Source organism: Cupressus sempervirens, chromosome 5 (assembly GCF_028749045.1).
Source record: "Cupressus sempervirens isolate cs-2001-9-10 chromosome 5, ASM2874904v1, whole genome shotgun sequence".
NCBI classification, from domain to species: domain Eukaryota; kingdom Viridiplantae; phylum Streptophyta; class Pinopsida; order Cupressales; family Cupressaceae; genus Cupressus; species Cupressus sempervirens.
Window position 1 is genome coordinate 786431363 of NC_143122.1, and position 15010 is coordinate 786446372.

At 35.4% G+C, this 15010-nt stretch overlaps 1 protein-coding gene across 1 annotated transcript in view; it reads left to right on the plus strand.

Annotated features, from left to right (window-relative positions):
- Positions 1 to 4991: 4991 nt before the first annotated feature.
- Positions 4992 to 15010, plus strand: part of LOC149558286 (FHA domain-containing protein PS1-like) — a 73806-nt gene continuing 63787 nt past the window's right edge. The window contains exons 1-6 of the mRNA XM_089786115.1: positions 4992 to 5212; positions 6169 to 6280; positions 7664 to 7795; positions 8095 to 8142; positions 9884 to 9976; positions 10345 to 10476. Coding sequence (XP_089642241.1) covers positions 6242 to 6280; positions 7664 to 7795; positions 8095 to 8142; positions 9884 to 9976; positions 10345 to 10476 — 444 coding nt within the window. The 5' untranslated portion in view covers positions 4992 to 5212; positions 6169 to 6241. The remainder of the gene's footprint in view (positions 5213 to 6168; positions 6281 to 7663; positions 7796 to 8094; positions 8143 to 9883; positions 9977 to 10344; positions 10477 to 15010) is intronic.

The window sequence follows — 15010 nt, forward strand, 5'->3', positions numbered from 1 at the left end:
CAAGTAATTTCTATATGAGTTGAGCTCATCAACGACTAAGAAAATTCCAAGTATACAAGTGTTGAGCTACATAGCGTGTGTCGAGCATCAGAAGGGTAATAGAGGCCAAGCAAAGACAATGTTGAGCATCAGGAAATTGTAACAACCAAGCAATGTAGAGTTTACATAAATGTTAGGAATGGAATAGAGTTTGAGGAAAAATGATTATGAGGCCAACTTGGAAGGAACATTTAAAGTTTGTAGAGGTTGTCACAAAACATTTAATACATGTAGAGGTTGTTACAGAACATCTACATGGCATGGATCACATATCCCTATGTTGTGTGTTTAACGATCAAGATGAAGAGGCGAAACATGGAATCATCTAGAAAACTCTTTACAGAACTCTTTAAATAGCAATGATCTTACCCTAGATTGTGCAAATTATCATAAGTGAAAGAGAGGGAGATGAGAAGAGTATATGTGCAAACATGGAGCATTATATAGTGAAGGATTGAGAATAGATCAGAAGTCAGTGAAGGGTTTTCTTATCATCTAATAGAGCAACCTATTCATAAGCAGTGAAGTGAAAGGGAAAGAAAAGTAATATCAGAGAGGATTAGTTAGCAAGGAGAAGACTCAAAATCAACTTACAGACCAAATCAAGAGTTAGGTACTAAATCAGTTTTAAACGACTTGAATCAGGGAAAATCTCTTAATAGATCTTTGTAAATCTCCTAACAGAGTCCTTACTTTGTTGTAAGTGTTAAATCCTCTAACAAGGTAAGACCTAATAGTCTCTTAAGCCTTTAACAGGGCAGACTCCTCATAGGGTAGATAATATCTTATGATCAAGCATTGTAACCTTAATTGGTTAACTTTATTATTGCAGTAGTGAAGATTTGTGGGTGTCATCCCCACCCCAATTTTACTTTCACCTTGGAGGGTTTCTGGGTAACAAATATTGTGTTATGTGTTTTATTTTCATGCATGTGATTGATTAGGTTTATATGTTACAATAAGTTATCATTACAAGTTTTACATGCACAAGTTATTGATAGATGTGAATGAATTGGTGAAAAGTGAAAAGTGTTAAAGATTCTGATTCACCCCTCTCTTAATATCTTGTTAATCATGTTTATATCTCCATCAATCAACAAAAAATCTTGTCATTCAAGGATCTTTTGTTAGCATCTCTTCTTCAAGATCTAGCATTTTGTTGGCCATCAAAAGAGGAGATCTACATTGCAGAATTCATCAGCTTCATTGATGCACATTTACATCCATGGCTCCATGATGTGGTTATGGTAGACCCATTGCAATTGTGGAGATATCCTACATCCTTCACACAAAATTCAAGATCTACAATATACAAGGAAAAACCCTTATTGACAAGGGTTGTTACAAGCAAGGTGAATACTTACATTTACCTTGTTTTCTTTACATACATTTACATTCAAGGTTGATTCCTCAATCTAGGACTTGACCAAGGAAAGCTCTCCCCCCATCAAAACCCCATAACCAAGTTTTTATGTGTGCAGGCAAGATAACAAAATTTCGCATGCAGATATGGAAATAATTGCTCGAAAGCTTTCTGGAGAAGTTGGTTTGATTTTGTTACATTGTTGTCAAACTACGTCAACTTGCAAGAATCAATCCTTCCGAGTCAACCCAATCCTTCTCCAGGTCGACCTAGTCCTTTCGTCTTTTCCAGACGAACAATTTTTGGGTTTTGTTCCTTTTGTCGTTTCATTTGAGAATTCACTGTCAAATATTCAAAGACAAGCTTGGTTATGTGACTTTCAAGGTTGGAACACATCTTCCTCTATGCATTTCAAGGTAAGTCTTTTATATTTTATTTCCTTTCATATCCATATCTTAGATCTATATCTTAATTGGGCTGATTATATACACTTAACATCTAGATCTACATTATTTGTGTAATTGGTTCAATTTGGCACACACATTATCCTACGGGCCAAAGAGTGTATTTCCTTGTATTGCATTCTCATTTATAAATCAAATTTGGCATTGGCGCCCTTCTTCCTTTGGGTTCTAGCTAATCTAATTTTGATTTCATGGAGAATCATATTTGGAAACTTCCCTCTTTCCCTCACAGTTGTATTTGAATGGCTTAGTGTTGTAAAGTGGAGGTCTACAATCTTGTTAAAGCACTTCCATTTTACGACCAAATAATAATAATAATAATTATTATCACTCCTTTGTCTAATTTAACTTGTCATGTAATGAAGGAAATTTGGATTTACCAAATAATGCTACGTTTGTTATATGGAAATTAATTCTTTTAATGGTATGAAATGAGCTATGCATATTTTGTAATAGACAATTTTTGAAATTTTGTTTTGCTACAACTTATGATTACAATGAATTGCTTTTCATTTTAAAAATAATTTAAGTAAAATCAAACTCTTGCTAACATTGAGATAATCATTTCAGAGTCAAATATAATCCTTGATGATATTGAGATAATCATTTGGCAACATAATAAACATGTAGATGACATAATTAATTAAATGATTTTTTTTAATAGGAAATCCTTGACACCATTGAAATAATCATTTTATAGTCAAAAGAAACCCTCAATGACTTTGAGATAATGACATTGTCAAAGACATATATAAATTCATTTTAGAGCATAATGAAATCATTGAAGAAGAACCTTCAATGCCATGGACACAAATGTCAAAAAACAAAACAAATTGAAGGTATGAAAGAGTACATTTCATCATTTTAATGTAGCCCTTAATGCTATGAAGATATTCATTTAATATAAAAATAAAATCCATATTCACATATTATAAGTTAAAAAAAACTATTTTAATGAAACCCTCAAAGACATTAAGATAATCATTTTACAATGAAATGAAATCCTTGACATCATTGAGATAATCATTTCACAATCTAATGAATTCCTAAACCATCAAGATCATAAACAAAGATGATAAATAAAGAAAGCAAATTGCAATATAATGAAGTAGATTTCATAATTGATGATGTACAAGTATTACCTAGTTAGAGGCATTGGCGAAAGTCGAATAATTGTAGACCCAACTTTGGGGGAAGACGATGATGCTAAATGAAAAGCTTAAATGCGATGAAACTTTGGTTTTTAGGGTTCCACAATGTTTAGCAATATGTCCAAAAGAAGACATGTACATAGTCGATAATAGACACATATGGGAGGTGAGAGAATTAAGCGACCTCCCTTTCCTAATGCAAAAGTGAAAAATGTGAGTGAACTCAAAAGACACATCAAATTTATAATTGAATATTTTTTTAATTAAGAGTCATATAACCTTGCATACATAATGACTCCTAGTGCATATAGCTTTAAACAATTAAATCTCATTTGAAACAAAATTGTTAATTTTTTGATGAATAGTCCTTTTCTATGAATAAAATATACTATGAATACAATTCACGAAAAAGGGGCCAGGGGATACAAGACCACCCCGCGAAAGAGTTCACACGACCGAAGTCGGACTTAACAACACGGCCTCAGCAGGAAACAACAACTATTCATTAAAAAAAAAAAGAATAAACCACCTCAGGCTGCCAAGGCAGTGCCAGCCGAAGGAGGAGGATCATCTTTATCAGGAAATCCCCACGTATCAGTGGGATTGAGGGGCAGACTAGGAACAGTCCAGCCGTCATCAACAGCAGCAAGATTAGGGACAGCCTCCGCTTCCTTAACCTCTGGCCACAAAGGAGAAATCGCCAAAGCTAGGCGAGGAAATTTCCTAGAATGCGCCCGCCGAGGCCCAGGAGGCGGAGCCGGGGACCAACTAGAACCACTGCGGGGTGGGGAAGCAGAGCGACGCCTCCATCCGCCATCACCACCACTGAGAGAGCGGTGGTGGGAAGCTTGGGAGCACGACTGTGCGAGTGGTGGCCTGAGGACTAGCGGCGAGAATGATGGCCACGAGGCGTAGAGACATCAATCGAGGCATCCGAAGGAACTCTGACAATGGTACAAGGAGCATTGCCCCAATGATTTAACAATTCCTGTAAGTGAGCAACTTCTAGGGCAACTTTATTAGCTTGCACCTGGATTTGCATAACCACATTGTTACAAATGCATAGTGTACATAGCAATGTTAACATCCAAAAAGCTATGAGTGAACAGAACAACATTCCTATCTTTCCACAGAGAAAACAAAATTTCCATCTTAAAGGTATGCCAAGTCTAAGTGAATTTTGGAGGAATTCTGGGGGAATCACCCAACAGGATCATGTGCCATGAAAATGATTTGGGCCTAAAAGGCTTGAAAAAATCATGAATCCAGTGCCAATAATTTTGAGCACGCTTACAAAATCAGAAAATATGCAAAAAGGACTCAGGTTGACCACAAAAGGGGCATCTGGGATCAGGAACGTTTGTTCTGAGGCGACACCATGGCAGTCCAAAGCAGCAGCGAGAGAACCAGAAACAACAGGTTCACCACTGGTCGGAGCCATTATATCCTAACCTAAAAGCTCCCGCAGTAATTGCGGTTTCACAAGTGGTGCCTACAGGAGGAAAGCTCAAACGAAGAGTCGTACACAAGAAAACTGAAAGTTTGCATGAAGCAAGAAACCCTAGCAGAGCGAAAGCTCGTTTGGATTTTGTCTGATATGTTCTTTCAAATTGTTAATTTTAAAAATATAAGCACAATTAATATTTAATTAATAAAAAAGGGACTATTCATTAAAAAAAATAAAAAATAAAAATGTAAGCACACAATTCATGTTTAAACCCTAGCATATTCCTCGTACTCAACAAGTTGACGTTCGCTGACGGAGTAAGGTGAGCAGAGTGGGATTCGGACTAACAGCAACGGGATTCTTCTGACATTGACGCGGATGAAACTGGCAGCATTCAATCTCAGAAGAATCCCGTTATTGTTAATCCAGCCTATAAATTATATGTATTATCTCCTACTTATCACACAATTCATGTTTAAACCCTAGCATATTCCTCGTACTCAACAAGTTGACGTTCACTCGGATTAACAGCAACGGGATTCTTCTGACGTTGACGCGGATGAAACTGGCAGCATTCAATCTCAGAAGAATCCCGTTATTGTTAATCCAGCCTATAAATTACATGTAAGCCAACGGTCATGTACGAATTCGAATTTTCAAATAACAACTCGGCTCCTATTCTGCCTGCTCTAGCCAGCCCTTTGCGCCACAAGTGTTTTGGAGCTCGTCCTCACGGATTTATCCTCAGGTGAGAAAGGAAATGAAATTCCAATTTATAAATATGAATAGACCGCTCCTGAGATGAATGCCCAGATACTCAGAATTGCTAATGGGGTATTTGATTCGAAAGGAATTTCTCCTAGCTCTGAACCTGGATTTTCTGAAGCTTGTACATTAACATTTTATTATTGGGCATCTTCGGCTCTGAATAAATTTAAACAATGCAGAGCGACAGAGTTCAATATAATTGAATAGGGTTTTAAAATAGGATTGAAAAGAATGTACTAGAATTCCCGCTTGTGATATTGTTCTGGACCATCCCATCATCGGCGTATCGCATTTGGAAATCCAACTTCAGAAGTCATCTCAGGAGCTCGTCCTCAAGGATTTATCGTCGGTTATGAAAGGAAATGAAATTTTAATTAATAAATGTGATTAGATTGCTCCTGAGCTGTATTCCTAAATACCCTGAATCGCTAATAGGGCATTTTATTTGATAGGAATTTCTCTTAGCTGGAATCATTGGCTCTGAATAAAGTAAACAATACAGGGTGACGGAATTCAATTTTGATTAAATAGGCTTTTAACATAGGATTAACGAGAATTTACTGGTATTCCCATATGAACCATGATTAGATAGGGCGATCCCTTCTGTGGGGTTAGAGTCGGTGGAAATTGGAACTATTCTTTCTTGGGCTAGGAATTAGTGTAATTCCGGTTCATTTGCCCCCTTTGCCTCTAAAAGCTGCGTTGGACTAGGTTTTGGCAATCGAATACTGATAACTGTAGGGTGATACTCTTACGATAAGACAAATCCCCAGCATAACCAATATTTGACTCTGGAACTAGGTAATATTCTTGAGGAGCATTTAAGCCACGAGTCTTATCAACTCAAAATTAAAAACTCATACGATATAGGCACGGATAATTGAATTCATTGTTATAATGTTGGAAAATGTGTTCTGATTTTGTTTTTGCTTGCAGTACATGGGACATGTGTTAGTGGACAGAGAGTCACTCCCAATCTTGCTGTAGCTCTACGAGTGACACATTTACGATGGGAACTTCCACCCGGGTTTACAAGTTTCATTGCCTGGTATGTTATCCTGTTCCTTTAAACATAGTTATCATACGTAACTGATCATGTCTATGTGCCGTTTAATTTTCTTGATTTCTGATTTAATCCTTGCTTTTGCTGAAGAAATGCTTCTTTTATTTGTATCTATCTATCACCTACCATAATCATTTTTGGCTTTAATTTTGCTCCCATGTAACTTGAAACCTTCTGATACCCTAGATTATGATTTGATAACTTAGTTTATGTAGAATATTTGGACATTTGATTTTGAGGCTTTTTAACAAGGTTTGTAGTTCAATTAGGTCCTTTATTGTATGAGTTGTAAATTGTAATATTTTGTGTATTCCACTTGTTTGTAGGAATTCTTGTAAATTAGAGGCATGGCTAAATCTGGGTTATCTTGTTTTTTGAGTTAGGTGACTGATTAAATCTGGTGAATAGTCGAACGTTTAGATTAAATTTGTTTTTTCTTTGTTGACTAACATCATTGCTTTTTGAAAGTTCTATTTGTCAATCATTAGATTCTGTTTGGGGAAAATCCTGTCATTGTTTGGGGAGTATCCTCCTAAATTGTGCTGTATTTTTTTTTAACTTTCCCATTTGTAACTTGGAAACCTTTGATACTCTGGATTACAATTTTATGGCTTAGCTTTTAAAGGCATTTTGACAAAGGCTTCTAGTTCAATGTGGTCCAACATTGTATGAGTTGTAAATTATAATATTTAACGCATTCTATTTGCCAACCATAGAGGGACAACTAGATTTGGTTGCTTCAATTGAATTGTCCTGACTTTTTGTTTAGCTGTTGGTACATTATTCAGTGCTTTGTGTGTAAACAGATCTGCATTAGTTTAGGTCATTATATTGGAAATTTGCAGTATTTTTCAATTATTAACTCTTCATATGCCTTTTTTATCTAGACCCCACCCCTGTCTAGAATCATTTCTACCCATGAAGTGATGTATGGAGTTAATGGTGGAAATGAGGAACAAGTCTTAATGGAAGAGTGACATGCCAATGCTGTTGAACCTATCTCCAGGAAAACGGTACAACCATAAGCAATAATGTATTATCTTTGCATAAGAATACTCTACAAGCTCTGCTGTTTAGTGACAATTGTGATTGTACTCTTATCTTTTATTTGTAATATTTAAAGTTTGTTTATTAAATCATTTACATTAAAAGCTTAAATATGTGCTCCTTTCTGCACACTTATAGATTTTTGGTTTATGTTTCTGAATCCAACAAATAGGAGTGTGTTTGACATCTAAAAAGAGGAAATTCTAGAAACAATAACAATCCTTGTGTTGTTACTTAAAAAAATCTCACTGGCACTCCCTCACAAATTCAATATATTTATAAAGTGTTGTATTAATTTTTTATTCTGTTCTTTTACTGTAGACCCCATTCTTGTCAGGCATTGTTTCTGAACATGACAAAGAAGAGTGTGGACATAACAATGAAAAAAGGGAACAAGCTTCAAGGGGAAAGGAATATTTCAAAGCTGATGAATTGATTATCCCCAGGAACCTGGTAAAACCATGTGAACCTACGATGAAATAATTTTCTGTCGTAAAGTCTACAAGGATGCTCTCTAGAAGGCTCTGTTTCTTTGTTATAATTTTCCTGTAGTATTGTGTTGAAGTGTTTGATCAATTTATTTATCTCATAAGACCACAAAGTTTCTCTGTCAATAGCCTCTGCTTTCTCCAGTGTACTTTCTAAAATCAGTTAAAATAAATAAGAAAAAAGATTGAAAACACTAACTTTGGATTTGTTGTTTTAAGAGTGCCCTAATCTTCTCGTGCGTTGTTTCTGATCCCAACAAACAGAACTGTGGATCCAATTACAAAGACAATGGGCAATTTTCAAAGGAAGAGGTATATGATGAAGCTATAGAATCCATGCCCTGGACTCTGGCAAAAACACGAGCTTCTCTGTTTTCACTTTGAAATTATTAGTTCATAAAGTGTACCTGCTATTTCTGTTTTATGGCATTTCTACTTTCTCTCCTCATCATTTACATGTATTCTGAAGTTGATTTGTCAAATAATTTTCCCAAAATATCAATGGGGGAGTATCTTCTTTGCTGATTAAAATTCTGTACCTTTAGTCAGCATCTTATTCTGCTTGGTTCTGATTTCCTTTGAAGATAGCTGTTGTAGATTTGAGTAAAACCTAACTCAACTAGATCCATCATGAAATTCCTGATTTAATGAATAAAAAATTTACTTGACTAGATTTATCATGATTGTTTCTTAATTCCTGACTTCAATCTTGCATTTTCTGAAGAAATATTTATTTTATTTGTTTCTAGCTATGTCCTACCATAACTGATTTTTTGTTCTAATTCTGCTCACTTGTAATTTAGAACATTCTGATACCCTGGATTGCGATTTGATTACTTAGTATGGCTAGACAATTACACCTTTGATTTGTAAGATTTTTTAGCAAGGTTTCTAGCTTAATGAGGTTCTCCGTTTTATGAGTTGCAAATTGTAATATTCTTGTGTATTTCAATTGTTTTAGGAATTGTCGTAAATTATAGAGGCACAAATTGATCAGGGTTACCCTAGTCCTTTTTTTGAGTTAGGTGATTCAGAGTCTGGAGAATAGTCATGGACTTTCAGATAAAATTCGTTTTTCCTTTGTTAATGAACTGCATTGTTTTTGAAGGTTGGCTTTGTCAGTCATTAAATTCTGTGTTTGCAAGATCCTCTTTGTCAATGTTTAGGGAGCATCTGCTCTTGGCGGTTAAATTCTGCTCTATTGTTTTTCCTGCCAACTTGTAACTTGGAGCCTTTTGATACTATGTATTACAATTTGATGACTAAGCTTTTGTAGAGAATTCAGACCTTTGATTTTTAGACATTTTAACAAGGTTTCTAGTCAATGGGTTCCAACATTGTATTAGTTGTAAACTGTAATATATTGTGCACTCTGCTTGTTTGGAGGAACTCATGCAGACCTTTATTTTTATTTTAGAGGCACAACTAGATTTGGTTGCTCAGATTGAATTGTCAGGATGTTTTGTATAGCTGTTGGCACATTATTCAATGCTTTGTGGGTAAACAGCAGTAGTTCAGGTCATTTTGTTTTATTGAAGACTCAATGGCCACTCTTCCATGACAATTGAACTTTAATTGAAGAAACTTTAGGCTTATCAGTCATTTTCTCCCCTTCCAAATCCTTTACAATCCCATTGACTTGCTTTAATTTTTAATTTTTAATTTTTTTAATAACTTATGAAAAAAAATACATCTTTCTTCTCACATTCTTTCTATTAATTTTATCTCATTTCTGATTGTGACTTCTTGTTAATTCCACATTCTTCTGTCAGCATGCATAAGTTTTATCTCAAAAGAGTACATTCTCAATGCCCTTGTTTTACAGACCTTAAAACTTTTGCAGAGTGTTTATGGACCCATCAAATTCCTGGAATAGGGTATAACCATTGGCATCTCAATTACTATTCTCAAAATACTTATTTCACATTATATAAAGACTGCGATGATATTCTCACATGCTTTCCATCCTAATTGTTCCCTTTATCATTTTTGTTAGAAATTTAAACATTTAATTGTATTACTAACCATATATGTAATATAATCCAACAAATAGGAATGTGGCTGTGGATATTATAACGCAAGCAAAGAACAACCTGTTGACGAAGAAAGGTGTGCCAATGCTGTTGAATTCATCTCCAGGAATCTGGTACAACCATAAGCAGTAACATATTTTCTTTGCATAAAACTGCTCTGCAAGCTCCTCTGTTTTATTACAAATTTGTTTATAAAATCATTTATATTGATGGCCTAATATCTTCTTTTCTTTACACTAAATATTAGTGAATTATGTTTCTGAACCCAACAAATAGGAGTATGTTTGACTTTATATAAGGATCAAGGAAGAGGAATGCGATAGATCAATTGAATCAAATTCTAGAAACACGTATGAGTATTACTTGTGTTGTTAAAACATAATCTCATAGGATACAAGGATACTTTCTAAAGTGTTGTGCTTCTGCGCACAAATTTAAACTGTTCTATTAACTATTTGGTCTGCACATGCCTTTCGTGTAGGCCCCAACCTTGTCAGACATTGTTTCTGAAAATGACAATCAAGAGGGTGGACATATCAATGAAAACAGGGAACTAGCTCCAAAGCGAAAGGAATATTTCAAAGCTGATGAGTCAATTGCTCTTAGCAACCAGGTAAAATAATGTGAATCTATGATGAAATAGTTTGCTGCCATAAAGTCTACAAAGATGCTCTCTAGAAAGCTCTGTTTGTTTGCTATAATATTCCTGTAGTATTGTGTTGAAGTGTTTTATCTATTTATTATCTCATAAGACCACAAGGATTATCTGTAATATGCTTTGCCATCTCCTGTGTGCGTTCTAATATCAGTTAAAATAAAATTAACTAACTGATTGAAAACATTAACTTTTGATATTTCCTTTCAGTAGAACCCAATCTTCTCTGGCATTGTTTTTGATACCAACAAACAGAAGCGTGGATTCAATTATAAAATCAAGGGGCAAGGCAGAGGTATTTGATGAAGCTATAGAATACATTCCATCATCTCTGTTAAAAACATGAGCTTCTCTGTTTTCACTTAAACATTATTAGAACATGAAGTGTACCTGATATTCTCTTTTTTTAATTTTATGACGTTTCTGCTTTTTCTCTTCATCACATATATTCTGAATTTTTGTTAAATTATTGTCCCAAAAATTCCTTTTTCCTATCCAACCCAATTCTTCTGGATGATATTTCTGAATCTCTCAAACAGATAAAAACAAAGAACAATCCTTAAAAGAAGAGTGTTATGTATCAGCCATTGAAACAAATTCTGAAAATATGATACAATGATACTACCATTAATACCTCTGTTGTAACTTTTGCAAAAACTGATCCCATGATGATGAAGGCCACCAGGGTACTCTGTTGTTGACTTGGTGGTCAGCACCTTCTTGGAGATTTGTGACATGGCTTAACCACCTCCCATGGATCGGGTTAAATCTGACATTTGTATCAGGCATTGATAGTTCGAGCTTTTGGTGCAAGTTTCCAACAATTGCTATCAGGACCTTAGGTCATGGGTTTGAGTCTCTCTTCAATGGGTGGTGAAGGCTCAATCAGTGTTGAGGGGGAAATTGTTATTGACTCAGTGGTCAGCACCTACTTGGATCGGGTTAAATCTGGCATTCGTATCAGGCATTGATAGTTCGAGCTTTTGGTGCAACGGTAAATGATTCCAACATACTCTTCTAACATGATTTTCTTTCTAAAAGCCTTCTTGTTAAATTGTTATCCTTGGTCCTTATATATTCCCTTTCTTTGAGGTATAAACCACAGCCCTGTGGGACATTGTTTTGAAACCCACAAAACAAGCGTGTTGATTTAACAGCAAAAGAAAGGAACAAGCCTTAAAGGAAAATGAATATGTTAAAACTGTTAGAGTCCATCATCCCGAAGAATTCAGTAAAATCCTGCTAGGGTACTACTATTACAGTTTTTGTTTTGTGAAAATTGTTCTTTGTCACTTTTCATTTTCTCTTTTGTGTTTTTGTTTTGTGAAAATTGTTCTTTGTCACTTTTCATCTTCTCTGTGTTTTTTTTTTGTGAAAATTGTCCGTCACTTTCATTTTCTCTTTTGTGCTTGATTTATTTATGAGTTATTTGCATCCATAAATGGAGACCCCAATCCTTTTGGAGAGTGTTTCTGATCCCAATAAACAGGAGCCTGCATTTTTTATCATAAACAAGGAACAAGCCTTAGAGAACATGAACACATTGAAACTATTGAATCTGTCCAAAATAATACAAAAAATATCCCAGTCTATTTGATGAACATTTTTTGAATGCAACAAAGGCAAGGTTCATTTCCTAGTGAAAACGAGGAACAAATCTTAAAAGGAAATGGAAATATTGGTGCTGGATATGGAGCATGTTGTAGAGTGTTTCTGATACAGCAAACAGCAGTGTGCCTTGAATGGTAACAAGAAGGATGATGTCCAAAATGAACATGGCATACTGAAGTTATTGAACCTGTCCAAGATTCCATAGTCCATGGTAATCCAGAGAAAATACCTATCTTTATGGAGTATGTATCTGAACCCAAAATACAGGCAGTTACATTATCTGATGAAACGGCTATTAAAGGAACATGGACATGCCGAAGCTTTTAAGCAAAGACCCCAATACTTTTGGTGAAAACAGGGGGACATGTTGAAGTTGTTGAATCTGCCTCAAATTATACAATAAAGACTCCAACCTATTTAGACTTAGAGAGTGTGTCTGAATGCAACAGAGAGGAGTGTTCTTTACCCAGGTGACAAACAAGGAAAATGTCTTAAAGGAACATGGGCAAGCTGAAGTTACTGAACCTGTCCCAAGCACTCCAGTATAGATTGCAATATTAATGGAGAATGTTTTAGAATGCCAAAAGCAGGTATTTGCATTTTCTGGTGAAAACAAGGAATAGATCATAAAGAAACAAATGTATTTTGGAGCTGACTGTCACATAACCATGGGATACCATCTGATGTAGGAGTATCTTTGGTTTGGAGCAATTTTGCATCAACCAAAAATATTGTGTTTAATTTTTTCTAGTTTTGTTAGTTTTTCCATTCTGTTGATTGTCAGCGATCCATGGTTTTGTTCGAGTCAGCATTTGGGATGTTGGAGTATGATCTCGACCTAGTATGGTTCTTATTCCTAGGTTTATAGCTCGTTTGCCTTTTTGTTATTCGGGTTGTCATTCGTTCTCTCTCGGGTAGCATATCCTTACCCCCTTTCATGACTATTGGTGGATTTCGATATTGCAATGTAAATCTACAATTGTGAATCTTTGGTGGCACATTTGGAAATGTTCTTGAATCATTGGAGGACCTAAATCTGGGACCACAAGCTTTCAAACATGTTATGTCACTCGTTCCTTATAAATTGGGACTGGACCTATTTGTCGTGATACAATTTTTTGTTATTGGGGAATGTTTCGGATTTTAAGACCGACCTGCATGTCCTGATGCCTATATATTGTAACAAGATGTATCTCTTAAAGTAGTAGTTAATGAGTGAGTCCATGATTAGAGGATAGATATCTTTGGAATTGGATCTAAGGTCTCTGATTGAAGACTGTAAGAAAGCAGGCATCTATGAGCTTGGCATGTAAGAAGGCCAATTGCCAAACCTTTGTACATTAAATTTTCTGTGAACAAATGCTGATTTCACTCGATTCTCTTCATATTCTTGTTGTTTATGTTGTGTTTACTCTAGCTGCATTGTCAGATTGATCTCTTTGAGGTCTCTCCAATCACGGATTGCACCAATAAAAAATTGCAGTGAAATACGATAAGAGTAGAACTCGAATAAAAGGGCAAAAGAAAAACAACATAAAGGAAACGTTAAAAACTGTAACAAGCTTAAAGTTGATAACAGAAGTTTTACTAAGTTTTCTAATTGTTTAAGATGAACTGACTTGTTTACGTTTACTATGGAAATGAACAGCAGGACAAGTAATGATTTTTTTAAAAGGAATATAAGGTATAATAATTACTATGCCAAATCTATTCTAACCAGAATCAAACATCTGATGTAATCTAACATTTCAAATTTACATTTATGAACAGGATAGAATTCAATTGCCATTTCAATTTAACAAAATACAACTAATTTAATTACACACTTCTTTTCTGGAATAATCTGAAAATAACATGCAGCTAACTGGAAACAGAGAACCCACATAACGTGCACAAGGGTTGATCTGATAGAGTAGATGTGGCCTGGGCATGGCACTAAGTCTCTAGCTAGAATCATTGTTTGGGGGGAAAAGGCATCATCAGGGTGTTTAACCACCCAACCATGGATCGATATCGATCCCTAGTCTGCTTGAGATCCAAGTAGACCCAACCTGTTGATCTCTACGCTTTGTTGTCTATTAGTGTTAAAATACTTAGTCATTCACTAGGCAAAATTACAAGGTCATCATTGCGACCGAGTTATCTAATAAAGGCCGAGCATACAATGCTAATACTAAGCAGGACAGTGATTGCCGAGTATTCAATAAAGACCAAGCAGATGAACGAGCTGAGCAATATAGTTGAGACCGAGCATATTGACAAGTTATCAAGAGCTGAGCACAGAGGTATATAGAAGCCAAGTAATAGCATGAAGGCTTATACATAACCGAGTGTCAGAGCATTCAAGTGCCGAGTAGTTCAATTTTGATATATAAGTTTGTAATGGCACAAACACATATGTAAACCATTTTGGCCAACTTTTTTATGATATTTAATATTTGTAGAGCCAACTAAAAAGTTGATTATGCATCATTACAAAAGGTAATGATCCCAAGGCGTACAATTCAACCAATTAGAAAATGGGATATAAATGGCAAAAGATGATGAAGTGTAAGCCATAGACAAGATCTAGAAACTTCACAGAACATCTATTTAAGGAGGATTCTAACCCTAGAATCAGTGGCTGTTGAGATGCGTAGGAGTATGCGCATGTGAAGGAGTAAAACGAAGTTTCAAAGATAGAGCAGACAGAGAGCAATTAGAGCAGTGAAGGACTGAATAGAGTTATCAGATCAGAGATATAGCAAAGAGGAGACCCAAGATCAGCTAGCAGAGCAAACCGAGGGTCAGGTACTGAATCAATTATTGTTAATTGAGACAGGTTAAGTCTCTTAACAGAGTGATCTTAACAAATCTATAGAAACCTCCTAACAGAGTTCTT